The 17853-nt window shown below is 47.7% G+C and overlaps 1 protein-coding gene across 2 annotated transcripts in view; it reads right to left on the reverse strand.

Moving 5' to 3' along the window:
- Positions 1-339: 339 nt before the first annotated feature.
- The window catches only part of RHOA (ras homolog family member A), a 52921-nt gene continuing 35407 nt past the window's right edge, over positions 340-17853 (reverse strand). For both annotated transcript variants that reach the window (XM_073230585.1, XM_017639632.3), the window contains 4 exons: positions 7959-8116; positions 4764-4884; positions 2306-2436; positions 340-1549 (listed from right to left, as the gene is read on the reverse strand). In XM_073230585.1, the coding sequence (XP_073086686.1) occupies positions 1376-1549; positions 2306-2436; positions 4764-4884; positions 7959-8114 (582 nt within the window). In that variant the 5' untranslated portion in view covers positions 8115-8116 and the 3' untranslated portion in view covers positions 340-1375. The remainder of the gene's footprint in view (positions 1550-2305; positions 2437-4763; positions 4885-7958; positions 8117-17853) is intronic.

A 17853-nucleotide genomic window follows, 5' to 3' on the forward strand; every position in this document is an offset into this window, starting at 1 on the left:
CCCAGCTCATCTCCCTGCACCCCGCGGCCGCCCGGAGCGTGCCCAGGCCTCGAGCACCCTTCCCGTCGCGGCAGCAGCAGGCAGGGCCAGGCGGGCCAGGCGGCCTTCGGGCCATTCCCTGGGCCCAGTCAACTGCATGGGGAGCTCAGTCTGACGCTGAAAGTGAACGGAGAGTAAGGAAATGACCACACGCCGGGGATCCATCCAGAGCCGCTGCTGGCACTGCCCTGCGGTCTCCTCGGTAGGCTGCAGCCCCCCTGCAGGGACCCTCCAGGGCGAGCCGGCCAGCCCACTCTCCCACCCGAGCAGGGAGCAACACAAACGCCAGGATACAGGAGGTTTAGAAAACTGCCTTTATTCTATTAGTAGTTGGAAAAATTAAGTGGTACAGAAAAAAGTTCAGTCAGCTGGAGAGAGGCAGACCCGGCGCCACCCAGGAGACGCGCGGGCCCCTCCGGAGGGCGTGAGAAGCCGCGCTGGGGCCACACCGCCTGCCGCAGGGCCGGCCAGGGACGCCGCCTTCCGGGTGTCTCCGTGCCTCCGGCGTGAAACCGAGCTCTGCTTACCTAGCCCGGCCTCCGGTTGGGGGTACGGGGACACAAGGGGCCGAAAACCGGCGACATGGCCATCTTTCATTAGAGAAACTGACCAAACGGGAATTTTAAAAATGAATTTTCCATCTGACTTTATTTTTCAAATACACTTTCTTTTTTAAAAAAACCAATACACTTTCTGCAGGGATGACAAAAATCAGTATTAGGAAATCCAATTATACAAAAAATACTACATCTAATTCGGGGTAGATATATTTATTTTTGGTAGCGTACACTGAGTGGCACTAATCACACAGTAATTCTAAGGTAACCAACACAACACCATGGAACTGTGAGTGCCACAGCGGCACGGCATGGGCATGACGTGGCCTTTCTGTCAGCGGGTTCAGCACCGGCTGCCCCCCGCGGAGCTGTGCCCGTGAGGTCTGGAGAGCTCTGGGGCGGTGCCACCAGAGAACCCTGCCGCCGGCGGGACGGGCAGCGCGTGTTAGTTCTAAGTAGTTAGAGCCTGATTCACAAGCGTGACCAGCTGTCTCTCTAGAAAGAAGCAAGAAGTTAAGAAGTTCCTTGAATTAGCGCCTGTGTGTCAGGTGGGAGTGCGGAGGAGGGCGGGCAGAGCTGTGTCACAAGGACCCCAGCGGGCCGGGTGGGCTGGACATCATTGACAATCATGGTTGGCTTCTAAATACTGGTAGCAAGATGACTTCTGATTTGTAATCTTAGGTAAATTATAGATAAATGAAAAAGGCCAGTAATCATACACTAAGATTAATAAACAGCACTTCAAAATTAACCGCATGAGGGCTGTGTGCAGCAGGGTTTCACAAGACAAGGCACCCAGATTTCTTCTTCCCACGTCTGGCTTGCAGAGCAGCTCTCGTGGCCATTTCAAAAACCTCCCTCACTCCATCTTTGGTCTTTGCGGAGCACTCCATGTACCCAAAGGCGCCGATCCTGTTAGCCATGTCTCTGCCTTCTTCCGGTTTTACTGGCTCCTGGCCAAGAGAAAAGGTGCTTTAGGTGACAGTGTGAGATACACAGAGAAAGTGGGTGTAGAGTATTCAAACGCAGCTAAAGGGCCTCTTTTAAAGCTGCCGAACTCCCAGGTTTGAGCTCTCTTATGAAACAACTCCACCCCTGGCATAAAATCCGTCAAACTCGCCCTCCTCAGGCGAGTGGCCGAGGAGCCATGGGGTCTCCCTGCGGCAGTCGGCTTCACAGAGGACTGCATGCTGTGGAGGGAAACAGGTCTGACCCCGACCTTCAGGGCAAGGGGCTGGAGACCCCAGGGCATGCCCACAGCACGGAAGCCCTGCCCCTGGGCCTGTGGCTCCTCAGAAGCCAAGAGGACACCTCCACCATCACTGACCAAGGCATCAGGGCTCTGCACACTCCCCGCCCTCAGGACGTCCTGGTCCTTCCATTGCCACCTGGTCACCTTTAGGCTCACACAGGCCAAGGCGTGAGAGGGAAATGGAGAGCCTGGTGAAGCTCCTGCACGGGGGGCACCCTCTGCTGCGAGGCCCCTTCTCGGGCGGGCAATCCTTGGGGGCACAGCACCACCCCCAGGAAAAGTGCCTGGGCAGTTGAGGACCCCGGGCCTCAGCCAGCGATGGCCAGAGGGTCAGAGAGGCTCCTGGACTTTCTGAAGAAGCCTGGACTGTGACGGCCTCTGGGGGCTCCCGACACTTCCAGCCTGGGGCCCGGGGTCAGGAACACTACAGGGAGACAGGGCCCTGCCCCACACATGCCTGTTTCATCTTGGCCAGTTCCCGCCTGGTGTGCTCATCATTCCGAAGATCCTTCTTATTCCCAACCAGGATGATGGGCACGTTGGGGCAGAAATGCTTGACTTCCGGAGTCCATTTTTCTGGGATGTTTTCTGAAAGAAGCAAAATGCACATAAGGTGGTGATACACACAATTCCATCTTGAAGAATTTCCAAGAACCCTAGCGTAGAAAAATTACTTCAGAAGTATGCTGGGCAATTAATAGAATCTTACCAACTTAAAAAACACAGAGAAAAGCAAAATCTAACTCCCTTTCCTTAAACACAGAATCACCAGCTCTCCTAGGTCCCACCAAGGAGCTCAGCAACTCTGGAGGTGCAGCCCAGGTAAAGGCCCTGGAACACAGGGTGGCTCCATACGGTGTGACCTGCCCACGAAGGGAGGCCCCCCCCACGGGCCACCCCTGTCACTGCTGGTGGGCGACTCTCACAGATTACTGAAGGGGTCCCCATTCTGGGGCTGCAGGTGGCCCAGGCTCCACACTTTTTTATGGACCCTCAGCATGACCCCCACCCTGTGGGCTACCAGTATTTGAAATGGCTCAAGAGTGACATTTTGGCATCTCACTGTTGGGATTCTGTAAAATGTGGATACCAGCGGTACTTACAACAGGATTACTCTGAGTTAATGTGTACAAAGTACGTAGGATGACAGCCATTTAAATGGTACTGGTTGTAACTGAGAGTGCATTTTGGAAATAGATGGTTCACTCTCTGACTTCAAGACAGATTTCCAAAGGCAGGAGTTACTGAGAATATGGGAAGATTCTCTGTCATCTGGCTGAAAGAGCAGGTCAGACATGTCAGACAGAGAACACCTGGGCTGGAGAGGAAGCCCGTGATGTGGTGCTCGCCCCTTCAGCACACACCAGACACTGACTACCCCCTTCTTCCTGTGCAGCAGCTACACCGTAGCTCGCATCACTCAGCTGAAACCTGGAAACTCAGCCTTATTCTGGAACAAAAAGGTTCTCAAAGTAGTGCCATGTCCCACTCTTCAGAGCACACAAAGCCCAGCAGTAGGCTGACACTGGCTTTGCACTTCCTTGGTCAAGACTTTTGAGTTCCCACAACCCATCTTACTGGGGCAAACAACTGGTGGGATTCTCCCCGACTCTTGGGCCAAGACAGCAGAAGTCTCCAACAGTTCCTTGCAAAAACCACGCTAACTCAGTCTGCAGAGGCCCCACCTATGGACCTATCAGGATGGCAATGGCCTCCTGGGAAGGCACAGCAACCCCGGGCCCCACATCAGGCCCAGTCCCCGGGCCCGCCCTCTGCGGAGGGACCAGCAAGAAACAAGCATGACAAAGTAACAGACAGGTCAAAAGCTAAAGAGCTCTTTAAAGACCAGCAGACATGTTCCTAAAAGAGAAAAGTGAGGCTGAAGAGTATTTTGCTCTGAAGGTGTCTGTCCCTATGGAACGACAGCTTAGACGGTGAGGCCGGGCACACAGTGCTCACTCCCAGAGGATTCAGAAAGCCCAGGATCTTTGTGCCTGAGGGGAGGGTGTCACATGGCTCCATTTTCTCTGTGGCCACAAGCTCTGCCCCCACCTCCGGGGCCTTCCATAGCTCCTCACCTGCCAAGGAAGCCAAGTCAGTTTGAAAAACAAAACTAAAACACAACTGTTAAAAATGACCAAAGTGAACCAGGCAGAGAGCCTGCTCTGCCCCAGTCCTGGGAAACACTACACAGTCTCAGTATGGCTCCTGAGTGACCCTGAAAGTGATTAAAGTCTCGGAGCACTCCCAGAACTGTCAGTATATGAGCACAACTGTGACAGAAAATGCCCACAGTCATTGCCCAGAGCAAGCCCACGCCAGCAGCAGGCCCTCGGGGCCTGCCTCTGTTACCAACCTACTGCCTGGTAAAGACAGAGTACCAATGCCCGGCGGACATTTCAACGTCTGCGGGCTGTTTCAGGCCTTGGCGCCTTGCTTTGCAGGGTGTGAGAGAAGCATTATTCGTTTTTTTCCCGAAGGAGAGTGGCTTCTGACATGGAGCCAACTGAGCTAATGCAATGGCCAGGTTCGTCTCTATTTGCTAAGACATGTAGAAAAGGGCTGAAACAGGGCCTTAAAAATACTACTGAAAATAGCAAAACACCAGTCTAGATATTGGGAAGCAGCAGTCTCGATATGAAGGACTGAGCGCAGGTGTGGGCACACACAGCCTTCCCTAAACGCTTAGTCCAGAAGGATGGCCTTTTGTTTCGTAACCCGTTCATTTCACAAGGTGGACCCAGGGCAGCCATGGAGGCCCAGGCTGAAAGGGACCCAGGGCCCAGCCTCCAGGACTCTGGTTACTGGGGAGTCCTTCTCTGAAGTTCCTGTTTGCCCTCCAGCCAACTGATGCGCAGAAGGGACTTGAGGGCGTAGAGCGCTGGGCAGTGACAGTCACACTCAGGGCCGCTCACCTAAGCTATCAGGGCTGTCGATGGAGAAACACATCAGTATGACGTCGGTGTCCGGGTAGGAGAGGGGCCGCAAGCGATCGTAATCCTCCTGCCCAGCTGTGTCCCACAAAGCCAGCTCCACCTGTGACAGGAAACACACGCGTGCAAGGTTACCCCCTCCACTCTCAGAAACTGGCACCATGGCGGTCAGATGGCAGACTGTCTGAACAGTACAAGAGGGTCTCCTTTTATTAGACTCATGCCTGAAGGTGGAGGTTGTGTTTATATTGTATGAGGTAGCAATTCCTCAAATTGAAAACATGCATAATTCAAAATGTCAAGTCAAAAATAACTCTGTACCCTACAAGAACTATTTAATTTTAAGTAACACTCTACATAGGAAAGAAAGCAGAGATGCGTAAGAAGGGAAATTAAACCACAAGACAAGGAAAAAACAGAGTAACTTTTCCTAATAGGTTCTCATGCAACTGTGCCCTTACTTCATCTCGTCACTCTGCTCTGACTCGGAGACGTGGAGACAAGACTGTCTGTGAGGTGGTGGGTAAAGAAAAGACTCCATGCTGGGGGTCAGGCAAGACCTCAGCTGAGGAAAGGTCTCTGGCTCTGCCTGTATTGCTCAAAAACCTCTGAATGGCTGAATGAAAGCACCACATACAGTGGAGGACAAAATGAGGCCCAGCCTCTGGACGTGGGGCCCCTTTCACACGGCCCATCACTGTGGCCACCCTGTCACCTCTGCTCACAACCAGGGGACTTTTAACATCCTCTGCTCAGGGACCCTTTGGGCTAAGGAGCTCTCCCTCTAAGCTTAGAGTGCTCTTCTGAGTGCCCTCACAGCAGGGATTTCAGTTTGGAGATAACATTCCTTCCTTAAAGTTAATGGCTAATTATCTCTTCCACCCTCCACCTCTGCTCCAGGAGGCGCTACTCCCAACCTCCACAAGCGCACTGCACTTCCGTCACACACATACCCTCAGCCTGGGCTGTGCATCTGTGACACAGTGATGCCCAATCCTCACTCCTGGTCTACTGTCAGCACGGAAAAACTCATTCACTCCCTGCCAGGTCCCACTCCTGTGGGCCCTCCACGCCTCACAGGTGTTCAGCTGGGCACACACAACCCCAGTTGTTTCCTTATAAATGGTTCCAAGACGCTGGGCCCGTGTCCGGTTGGAAGGAGCCTTTGGGTTACAGCAGGACTCTTCCTGGGCCTGCAGTCACCTAGAATCTTGGACGTCCCCCAGGCTGTGTCAGTGCGCACTCTTACAGAGCATTCCCGGGCAGCGCCCTCTGACTTGGAAGCTACTGAATGGCTCTGAGGCGGGCAGCTAGACCACAACAGCATCTCCCAAAGCAAGCACTTTATTTTAGGGTCTCTTCCCTTGGGTGACAGGGCTCTACTATCTTGCCAGGGTCAGACATGTTTAAAGCTGGCAGGGGAAGAAGATACTCATAGACCATCCTCAAGGTGTTAAGTCAAGGTCCCTGTATTTCTTAGGGGTAAGATCTTGCTTGTTCCAAGAAACCAGACATGAATGATGCTTCAAAGAACACAGAGGGCCACTACTGTCCCTAAAACACATGTACTACCACAGGTGGAAGAGACCTTCCCCGACTGATGGTCACAGATGACAGCAACTGACAGCTGCTCTCAGGAAGGATGGTGAGACCGACAGCACACATTCCCTGGGCGTTTAAGACATGCTGTGAAAGTGCCGACCTGCCCCTACTTCTCAGCTGGGCCTTCTGTGCACGCTCAACCACCTACATGAGAAAATGGGGCTGTTATGTGGCAGCAGGCCCAACAACCTCTGTGCTTTCCACCCAGTTTGTCATCACTGGACCCTGTCTACACAAAACCAGTCCTCAAGCAGGTGCAGAGAAACACCTGTATCCAAGCCTCCACACAGGGAACTGACTGAGGTTGAAATGGCAACACTGCACAGATGCAGGGCAGGACCCAGACAAAATTCTCGAGGGTGCAATTTACTGCTTTTCCCCCCATCCATTCTGGGACAGAAAAGTGCCTTACAGTTCCTAACAGCATGAGGGCAAAGGCTGTGGCCAACCCTGCAACTGGACAGAACAGCTACAAACTGTAGAGGGGCCTCTGCGTGTGCTGCTGTGCAGCCCCTTCTGTGACGTGCCTGGTGCCTCTGAATGCTTTCACTCACCTCACAGATGCCTGATGTTTAATCCTCTACAAATGAAGGCAGCCCAAAGATGAGGCGGCTTACTTGAGATCACAAAACCATCAGGGACACCTTATGACAAAGGACCCTAAGATGCCGAGTGGCTGGCCTAACGTACTTTCCACACACAGGGCCACACAGTGAGGCCAGGGAACACAGGGACAGGAGGGACAGCAGGCAAATGAGAAGGGAGAAAGGAGCTGGAATCACGGAAGCCAGTGAGTTAGGAGCGAGCAACGTGAGGTGTGTGGCGGAATGCCTGAGGGACTGCGTATGTTAGAGAAGAACCCCTTGTTCTGGGGTTTTCTCTTCAGCTGACCCAGTTGCAGTGGGTAGGAAGCCAGGTGAGATGCGATGTCACAGAAGGGAGCAGAAGATAAAAAATCTGTACGGTGCTCTGATTCCACAAGAGCTTTGCCCCGGTTTTGCAGGGGGCTTTCAGGACAGACAAGGGGAACCACTGTCCTCACCACCAACGATAGTAATTAAAGCAATGGTGGCAGCCTGTTTCTGTTAAAGTCAGAATGCATTTTACAAAATTAAACGTGAGGATGTTGTCTGAATGCCACACTGCTGCTGGTGGAGGTTATGCTTTTATAAGCATGATCAATACGGACCTCTTGACCTACTAATCTCATACTTTAGCACTTAATGAAATACTATGACAGAATAAAAAATCCATCTATATACAAAGAGGTTAATTTTAGCATTATCCATTTGGCAAAAAAACTGCATTTCAAATATAAATAAAGCTGAAAGGAACACATGCACTGAGGCTTCCCCATGTGAAACAGACACGGATGTGGGCAAAGTCTAGAATGACAGCAATTAAAGATGGACAAAACTGGGCTAAGGAGGCAGGAAGAGAATGGATTTCTCATTCTAACATTTTTTGTTACTGTTATATTGTTTACTGAAGAGAAAAAAAGGCCTTTTTTGCTAAAGGCTCTAGGAATATCCTAGCATGCAAAATAGTACCAGCTGTTAGGGAACCTATACTCACCTGCTTCCCATCCACCTCGATGTCTGCCACATAGTTCTCAAACACGGTGGGCACATACACCTCTGGGAACTGGTCCTTGCTGAAAACGATGAGCAAGCAAGTCTTGCCACAGGCTCCATCACCAACAATCACCAGTTTCTTCCGGATGGCAGCCATTGCTGAAACACGAGGCAAAGAAGCCTTATTAGCACGCTCCACTACAAAATGCTGGTATACTTTTCCACTTAACACCAATGTCAAAGTAGAAAGCCATAACTAACATTATATGTAATGGCAAAAAGGCCAAAACCTGAACCCCAAGATCAGGAACAAGACAAGGATGCCTACTCTTGCCACTTCTATCCAAAATGACACGGGACACTAAGGTAAGAAAATGAAATAAAAGATATTCAGATTGGAAAGGGAGAAGTAAAACTATCAGCTCAGAGGACACAACCTTATATACAGAAAATCCTAAGGAATACACTGAGAATTATTAAAACTAACAAATTCAGCAAGTTTGTAGGATACAAGATGAGCATACAAAAATCAATTGAATTTTATACATTAGCAATGAACGAATTGAAAATGAAATTAAGAAAACAATTTTGTTTACAACAGCATCAAAAAGAATAAAAACAAATCAATTAAACAAAGGAAGTACAAAACATACCCTAAAAACTACAAAACATTATTTAGAGAAATTAAAGAATATCTAAATAAATGGAAAGACATTTATGGACTAGAAAACAGTATTGTTAAATGGCAGTATTGTCGAAGTTCATCTACAGATTCAACATAATCCCTACAAAAATCTCAGCTGGCCTCTGCAGAAATTGACAAGTTGATCAGAAAGTTCACATGGAAATTCAATGGACCCAGAATAGCCACAAGTCTTGGGGAACTCATACTTCCTGATTTCAAAATTTACTACAAAGCTACAGTAATTGAGACAGTGTTGTAATGTCATAAAGATAGACAACAGTCCCCCAGATCAAGGGAATAGAACTGAGAGTCCTGAAATGAGGCCTCACATTTAGGATCAAGTGATTTTCAGCAAAGATGGTGCTGAGACAACTGGGTACGTGCAAAAGAAAGAAGTTGGAGCGCTACCTCACATCACATACAGAAATTAACTCAAAACATATTATAGGCTCAAATATAAGACCTAAAATTCTATTTTTTCAGCTTAAAAATTTGATAAAATATACATAAAATTTACCATTTTGACAATTTGTAAGTAAATAGTTTAATGGCATTATGTATGTACATCCGCACTGTTGTGCAACCATAACCACCACTCACCTCCAGCACTTTCCACCTTCCAAAGCTGAAACAGTATAACTGAGCAGTAACTCCTGGCAGCCACTGTCCTTCCTGCCCCTATGAATTTCGCCACTCTCGCTACTGCATGTAAGTAGAATCGTATAGTACTTGTGCTTTTGTGACTGGCTTATTAGTTCACTCAGCATAATGACTTCAAGGTTCATCCACGCTGTAGCCTGTGCCAGGATTTCCTTTCTTTTTAAGGCTGAATAACATTCAATTTTACATATACCGCATCTTGTTTGTCTATTCATCTGTTGTTAGACACTCAGGTTGCTTTCACCTTTGGCTACTGTAATATATTTATCATGATATACTCTGAATAGTATATTCACAAATATATCGACCACCAGCAAAACCTAAAGAAGAAAACTGGGCTTGATAAAAAATTTAAAATCTTTTGTGCTTCAAAAGGTACCATCAAGAAAATCAGAAGGCAGCCCAAAGAATAGGAGCAAATGTTTGCAAATTAACATATCTGGTAAGAGACTTGTTATCTAGAATACACAAAAAGTTCTTATAGCTCATGGAAAGCAGTATGGAGGTTCCTCAAAAAACTAAAAATGGAAACACCATTTGACCCAGTAATTCTACTAGTTGTTTACCTGAAGAAAACAAAATACCCAATTCAAAAAGACATATACACCCTATGTTTATTGCTGCACTGTTTGCAATAGCCAAGATATGGAAGCAACCTAAGTGTCCATCAGTAGGCAAATGGATAAAAAAGATGTGGTACATATACATAACAAAGTATTATTCAGCCATAAAATGAAAAGAAATCCTGCTATTTGAAGTAACCTGGAAGGATCTAGAGGGTATTATGCTCAGTGAAATAAGCCAGGTGGAGATAGACAAAATACCGTATGATTTCATTTATTTGTGGAATATAAAAACAAAGCAAACAAAAAAGGATTAGACTCACAGACAGAGAAGGGACTGGTGGTTACTAGTGGGTGCGGGGGGAGTGGGAGGTGCAGTGGGGGGAGAGAGTGGGGGACTCTTAAACCACTGTGATGTACATTTGATAATAAAAAAAGTTCTTACAGCTCAACAGAATAGCAGTGTAGGTAGGTGGTCTGGCTCAGGGTTACTCCTGAGGTTGTAATTAAAACGTTGATTTGGATCCAATATATAAGGAACTACAACTCAGTAAGAGGACAACAAATAATCCAATTTAAAAATGGGCAAAGGATCTGACTAGGTATGACCCAGCAAGTCTACTCCTAGATGTACATCTGAGAGAAATGAGAACATATGCCCACACAAAAACTTACAAATAGTCATAGCAGCATTATTCCTCATAGCCAAAAGTGCAAACAAACCTAACGTCCAAAAATGGATGAATGGATAAGAGATAGATCCAGATTAGTATTACTCAGCAGTGAAGGGGGGAGGTACTGATACACACTACAACATGGATGAACCTCAAGAAAGTTCCGTCAGTGAAAGAAGCTAGTCTCAAAGAAGCACACATTGTTGATTCCATTTCTATGAAAAGCCAGAATAGGTAAAGCAGAGACAGAAAGCAGGCTGGTGGTCACCTAGCACTGGGAACTAGGAGAGGAATGGAGAATGACCACTAAGGGAATAGTGGCGTTTCTTTCTGGGATGACAAAATGTCTCCAAAATGATCGTTAAGTGATTGAACAACTCTATGAAAATACTAGACTGCACGGAGCTGTACACTTTAAATGGGGGAATCGTAAAGCATGTGGGTTATTTCTTCAATAAAGCTGTTACAAAAAAAACAAAGAGATGGAGATTTCTTCCACTTACCGGAGACTAAATTAATGGTCAGCCACCTCAATTCCCACCAACCCCTTGGAACAGCTGCCAACTTTTAGCTGTGTGCCTTGTTGCTCAGCTAAAATACTACACTTCTTGGGCTCCCTTGCATTCTGCATGGTCGCAATACAAAGTCCTAGCCCATGAGGTGTAATCGGCAGTTTCTTGTGGAACTTCCAGAAAGTTCATTACAGTGAAGTCACGTGCCCTTCTTCCTCCTCCCTGGTGCTTAAACCCGGAGCCAGGGCTGCCTTTCTAAACAGCCAGCCAGCCTGTAATGTGAGGGTGACTCACACCCTGGGGCTGGAGGAATAAAGGTAAAGGAGCTTCAATCCCAGATGACCCTGGGAGCCACTATCTCAGCCCCAGACTGCCTATCTTCACACTTTTTTCATGTGAATGAAAAACAAGAACTGTATTGTTCAAGCTGGTATATTTCAGGTCTGTTACCCAAAATTAATCCTAAACCATATACACTCACTGAGGAAAGCATACTGTCTAAAGGGAATGTTGCGCAGACCAGAGTGGGTGGAGTGGATGAGACATCCATTGGGGTACATGAAGGAACCATCAGAAACTCATTTTTTTAGCCTAGAAAATATAGGAAATTTAGCTTTAAAATTCAGTACACATCAACTCATAAGCACAAGGCTACACAACGGGAAGGGCTGACAGCGAGTGCAGCCCTCATTCACTTCTGAGTCCTGGCACACCATGACATGGCACACTGCAAGTATGTGGCCTGGCTAGTATACACACAGGCAGGAAGTTTTAGCCAAACCCACAAATGATCCAGGGATTTTTGAAGTTTTTAAATTTTTTTTGCAGAAAAGAAGTAGACTGAGGATCATACTAATAATGAAATCATCAGTGAGCACACACTTAAAGGAGAATGTGCTCAATATGTTTAAATAAGAGCAGGCCACAGTCAAGTACATGAACTGAGACCACTTGAGCTGCAGTCCGGCACTGGGGTCACCACTGGGCTCCAGCCCCTCCACCCCTCTACTTTTTCTCTGAACCCCCGTGAGAGCAGAACCTGCCTCAGAGTCCTGTACCTGCTGCAGTTGAGTTTTGTCTTCCAACCAGATTGCAAATCACCTCAGAGCAAAGAACATACCTTAAACTTCTTGTAGCCCTATGTGATTCAGTACTTTATTGGGCATGCAGTAGGTGTTCAGTAAATCCAGAAATAAAATTTTTACTGAGAAAGGTGAGATAAATAACCTCATTTGCCCTCCTGTGAAACAGCCCAGGGCACACTGGTGGACGGACTTACCCCCTCAAAGTCTGTCCTCTGTGTTCAGTGTGGCTGCTAACATCTTGGTAGGATTCCTAAGTCAATGTATGTTTTTCTCACCCTCTCAAATTCATGTCAAGATCTTATATACTTCTTCTCTCTCCTCAGGCCTAACCTGTTGATTAGGACCTTACAGGATACAAACAAAATTCATCAGAAATTCCTGGTTCAAGAAAAGCCTGCTACCTCTGATAGCATTCTTCCTAAATGGTACTGTTCCCTACAGACAGCTTCTCTCGATCTAATGTGGCCAGACAAACCAAAGGGGGATGCGAGAAAATTTTCCTTGGGGAACATCTGGTCCAGGAAAAACATAAAATCGTTCTGCCCCTACTGGTGACAAGGACAGAAATTACAAGTGAGGGACAAGATGGAAATGAAAACCTCCAATTACAAGGGGACTTCCAGGAGGCAGGTAGTCAAGCAGTAAAGCCAGAGTTTTTGACAAGAAGGGAAAAGTATAAACATCAGAAAATGAAACGCTATTTTTTCCCTAAAATGACCCAGGAAAATCTTTTACTTTAGCATCTTTCCTTTGCACTTTGCTGTCATCTTGTCGAGCACACAGCCTGACAGCCTGAGACAGGAAGTTGCACCAAGCTCCTGCAGCGGTCTCTCTGCAGATGCATCACTTCCTAGGCTCTGAATTCAGTCTCAAAAATGATGCTGGAGAGCTGAGAGGAGGTTTATTTTCCCAGTCATCATCAGTTGTAACATCTATTTAGTCACATGTTACAGTAGCCAATGACTGTACTGGTTTTACAAGTTCTTATCTTCTTCCTTCAAAGCCTTTAGTTAAGTTGCTGTACCACCCTCGCTCAAGTCAGAACCAACTCTGCCATGGTGAAGGGCACAGAAAATAACTGCTCCAAGTTATATTCTCTGACTGCATCTCAAAACACAATGTGTTCTGGTTGCAGCCCAAACCTCAGCAGATCACAGCAAGCAGCCACTGTCAACAGAGAACCAACCAACAGTATGTTTCCTAGCAACATGCAAACAGAAATGGGTGTCCCACCAAAGCAACTTAGGGCTACATGCAGAGTCCCCTTAAATTCCACTTTATTACCAACAGACACAGGGCAGACAGCTCACTGACTCTCAGAGCCCACACCATGGCCCCCAGGCCAGCACCCCTCCAGAGGGAGCAAGGGGTCCTCTTCCCGGCCAACAGCACAGGGGCACTTGGGGCACAGCGGTCATGCGCCTGGGCCCCGCCCATCCCGCTTATGCAGCCCCCCCTTCCTGCCGGTCCTGCGCCCCCTGCCAGCTCCGCCGCGGTAAAGTGCGAGCGTGGCCCGCTGGAGCACACGACCCTCCCGCCCATCCCCCTCTCTGGCCTGTCTCAAAGAGGAGGTCTTCACACTGGTGCTGCTTTGTACCCACTCACTTGCTCAGATTCTTCAGATCTGCCTTCTGCCCGAACTACTGACGCTCTCCCGAAAGTCACCGATGACCCAGTGACTTCCCTGCGCAAAAGCCAGTCCTCATTCTCCTTGACATTTTCTGCTGCGCTTGCTGCCCTCCTCTTGGGCCTTGCCGCGCAAACATGCTGAGGCCTCTAAGCCTCCTGTCTCCCAGCTCCAGCCTCCGCACCCAGCCACTCCCCACAGGCTGGTTTCCTTGCTCCTCCCCCCAGTCCTCTGCCCATCTCTGGAGATGCCAGTTCTTCCGACAGCCCTCGGTGCAGGTGGCTCCCACATCTCTCTCTCTGGCCCGGCCCGTTCTCAAACTCCTGACGTATCTCCACTCCGTTCCACTTGCACCTCAGGTTCAACGTCTGCGAGACATCATCCCAACCTCTGTCAAATCTTCTCTTCCCAGCTCCCCCCAACCTGACGGTGAAAACAGAATTACACTAACATACTCAAGTCACTGTAAGATCCTGATGTCAGACGATTCCCCAACTTCCCTGCTTTTCCTCCCATGACTGCTGTCAAGTCCTGGGGAATTCGGCCCTTCCATGGTCTCACCTCCGCCACTACCCCTTCCCTTTTTGTGTTCCCATCGTCATTGTTCCAGGTCAAGTCTCCAGTACTGCCTACCTGGGGAGGAGTAAGAATCCAACTGTTTTCCTCACATTCTGCCTGCTGTAGCCCAACTCTCCTTTCCTACGCCTGAGCTTTAGCCCGTCATGTCTTTGCTCATAAAACTTTAGAAGGCCCTCAATGCCAAAATCAGGTCCACACCTCAGCCTCACCTTTAGGGTCTAAAGGCATCTTAAAGTTCTAACAGCAGCCTATTTTCTCTTCCCACCTTCGTTCATTCCTAATCACATACCTGGCTTCACTAATGAGACTTGTAAAACGCCTCCACCTCAGGTCAAAGAATGTCTTTAAAAACTTTCTCTTTACCCAGAAAATAACACCTCACCTGTCCATCTCAAGTATTACCTTCTGCTCCAAAACCTATTTCTGGTCCTCCCCCAAAATGAGATGTTGCCTTACAGTGGGGCTTGGGCCTCACTTGGCCTTCATGCCACACAGCTCAATTCAACAACTGGTATGTGGAAGACACAGCAGTTCCATCTGTGTGTGTCTGACTCATACCCATTCCTGGAGTGTAAGTTCCTCCAGACGGGACCACTTCTGGCTTGGCCTATCCCACTTGGCGCTGTATTCCCAGCCAGCTGTATTCGTGTGGAAAAGGACAAGATGAATGGAATTCATGTACAGAGGAATAAAAGCTTAAAGAAGGGACATGTTTCCCAAAACTGCTGATAAAAAACCTGACTCCTTGGCATTCTGATCAATCTCTCCTTGAAACAATGACAGTTTTTTATAAGACTCCCAGGTAGGAAAGTTGGGGAAAAAAATTATAGGATAGTAAAGAATCAGAAAACTGCAATTTCAACCAAATTACCATTAGGCAAGCAGAAAAATCCTGGAAAAACCTTCAGAAAAACCCTAGGAAAGCCTTCAGTGCAGACTGCTCCGTGGCCCCAGGCTATACTTGGCAAGGACATCTGCCAAAGGCTATGAGCCTGAAGCTACTTCTGGGTGACTTACTAGGCTTGTTTTTAGTCTCAACAGTCCAGTCTCCCTGCCTCAGATCTTACAGGCCATATATAATGTCTGCTATCTACTTTTCAAAAGCCTCCAATTTTAGGGTATACTTCGGACCATCACTGCACAGCTGGGTCCTTCACACCTGAAAACATCTTTGTAGAACGCTGCCAGAAAGCCAGGCAGGGCCCCAGCAGACACCTGCATGAGTGTCAGTCTTCACGGGGCACAGGGTACCACATGTATTAGGTCCCACCTTGCTTCTTATCTACGAGGCCAAGAAAACACCCTGAAGGGAGCACAGGCCATATCCGTGGCTGCTGTGCAACCTCGCAGTTCAGTGACAGTGAGGGACAGAGGTGGCCTGCCGGGTATGAAGCCTGCCTCACCTCGCTTTCGTAAGTCGCCCTTCTGCAGGTAACATGAAAGCCCCATAGGCCTCCTGGTGCAGTCCCTACTGAAGGCCTCACCAAAGAGAAGTCCATGAGACCTTTTAAATCTGTGTCCAGATACGTGATGCTTTAAGCTACAGCAACAGGACAAATTCCACAATGCCACACAGGTGGCCATCTGGCTGTAGTCAATGATTTGGAAATTAAAGCATAAAACACAAACACAAAAACAAAACAAAACAAAACAAAACAAAACAAACAATACCTGATAACTGCTACTTAAGGGTTTCTATTAAAAAGCAGGAAGTCAATAGCCAAGATATGGAAGCAACCTTAGTGCCCATCAGCAGATGAGTGGATAAAGAAGATGTGGTACATATACACAATGGAATACCATTCAGCCATAAGAAACAAATCCTACCATTTGCAACAACATGGATGGAGCTAGAGGATATTATGCTCAGTGAAATAAGCCAGGCGGAGAAGGACAAGCACCAAATGATTTTCCTCATTTGTGGAGGATAACAATGAAGCAAAACTGAAGGAACAAAATGGCAGCAGACTCACAGACTCCAAGAACGAACTAGTGGTTACCAAAGGGGAGGGGTGTGGGAGGGCGGGTGGGGAGGGAGGGAGAAGGGGACTGAGGGGTACTATGTTTAGTACACATGGTGTGGGGGGATCACGGGGAGAACAGTGTAGCACAGAGAAGGCACATAGTGGATCTGTGGCATCTTGCTGCACTGATGGACACTGACTGCATTGGGTATGGGTGGGGACTTGATAATATGGGTAAATGTAGTAACCACATTGTTTTTTCATGTGAAACCTTTGCAAGAGTGTGTATCAGTGATACCTTAATAAAAAAATTAAAAAAAAAAACTAAAAGAAAAATTAAAAGCAGGAAGCTTTGTTTTATTTGTCTAAAGACTGGCTCTTAATGGGATAGCAGGATGACCGGCCTGGCCCTGTTGCTAAGGAGCACAGTGCTGGGAATGATGGCAAAAGGCTAGCTACCCTTTTGGAAACCACCACCTTCCTTCCTCAAGAGGAAATAAGGACTGTCTGGACATAAACATCCTGCCCTGAACAGCAGAAAGCAAAGGGTGAGAACATCCTTTTTGGTAGTATGCAAATCCTGGCTGACGTGGTCCTAAATACTCAGAGCAATGTCTCTTTGCAGGGTGGCTTCTCTATGGCACCGTTCCGGAAGTGCTTTCCAAGGCATGTACCTCGGGCTCCACCAGAGGCCTGGGTTTCTGGAGAACAACCACTTCACAGCCATGGCCCGTAGTGATGCCTGCCTTTAATCTCAGGCTGTGGCTCTCGTCTCCATTTCTGCCTCACCCTATTATTATCCGGCATACAAGTAAAAACCAAAAGTAACAACACTGTGCTAATCATTCTGGTCTTCTCTTTAATCATGATACAAATGGTGTCAGAAATTTCAAAATCTGCTGTACTACTTCAGATCCTAACAGACTGGAGCAGGCTGGAGGCACCCAGCACCTTAGGGAGGTGCACCACAATGAGCTTCCTGTACACTTGGTAGGAGCTGCTGTGATCCTGAGCTTCAGGAGGCAGGCGTATTGTCATTCATCCCCATTCACCAAGGGAAAAGCAGCTCAGAGTTACTAAATTTTACCAAGTATGTAGGGCTAGTATGCTATTACAACACACTGATTTTCACACTGAAAAACTGTTCTGGCATAAGGCACACAGTTCCCATCTGTTTCTAGAGAGGTTGCTGAAATGTAACTTGTTCAATTGGGGTAGACAACAAAGGGTTTACTCACTGCCACAGAGGGCTACAAATCCATCATATTCAAACTCTGCAAGCCTAAATTTCTACCAGTAAACAAATAAACTGGGCCAGGTTTACTCAGCAAACATGTCATGGACACCTGTGCCCCCTGACTCCCACTGAAAGGCAGAAAGGTGGGCGGTAAATCTAACTGATATTGGCAGGGATGGGGAGCAGGGGCAACAAGTGCAAAGAAGCTATTCTATTAAAGTGTATGTATGTACACACACACACACACACACACCCATCTTTCTTAAAGAGCTTTACTGAAATATAATTCACATACTGTACAATTTACCCT

This window comes from Manis javanica, chromosome 3 (assembly GCF_040802235.1).
Source record: "Manis javanica isolate MJ-LG chromosome 3, MJ_LKY, whole genome shotgun sequence".
In the NCBI taxonomy this organism is placed as follows: Eukaryota; Metazoa; Chordata; class Mammalia; order Pholidota; family Manidae; genus Manis; species Manis javanica.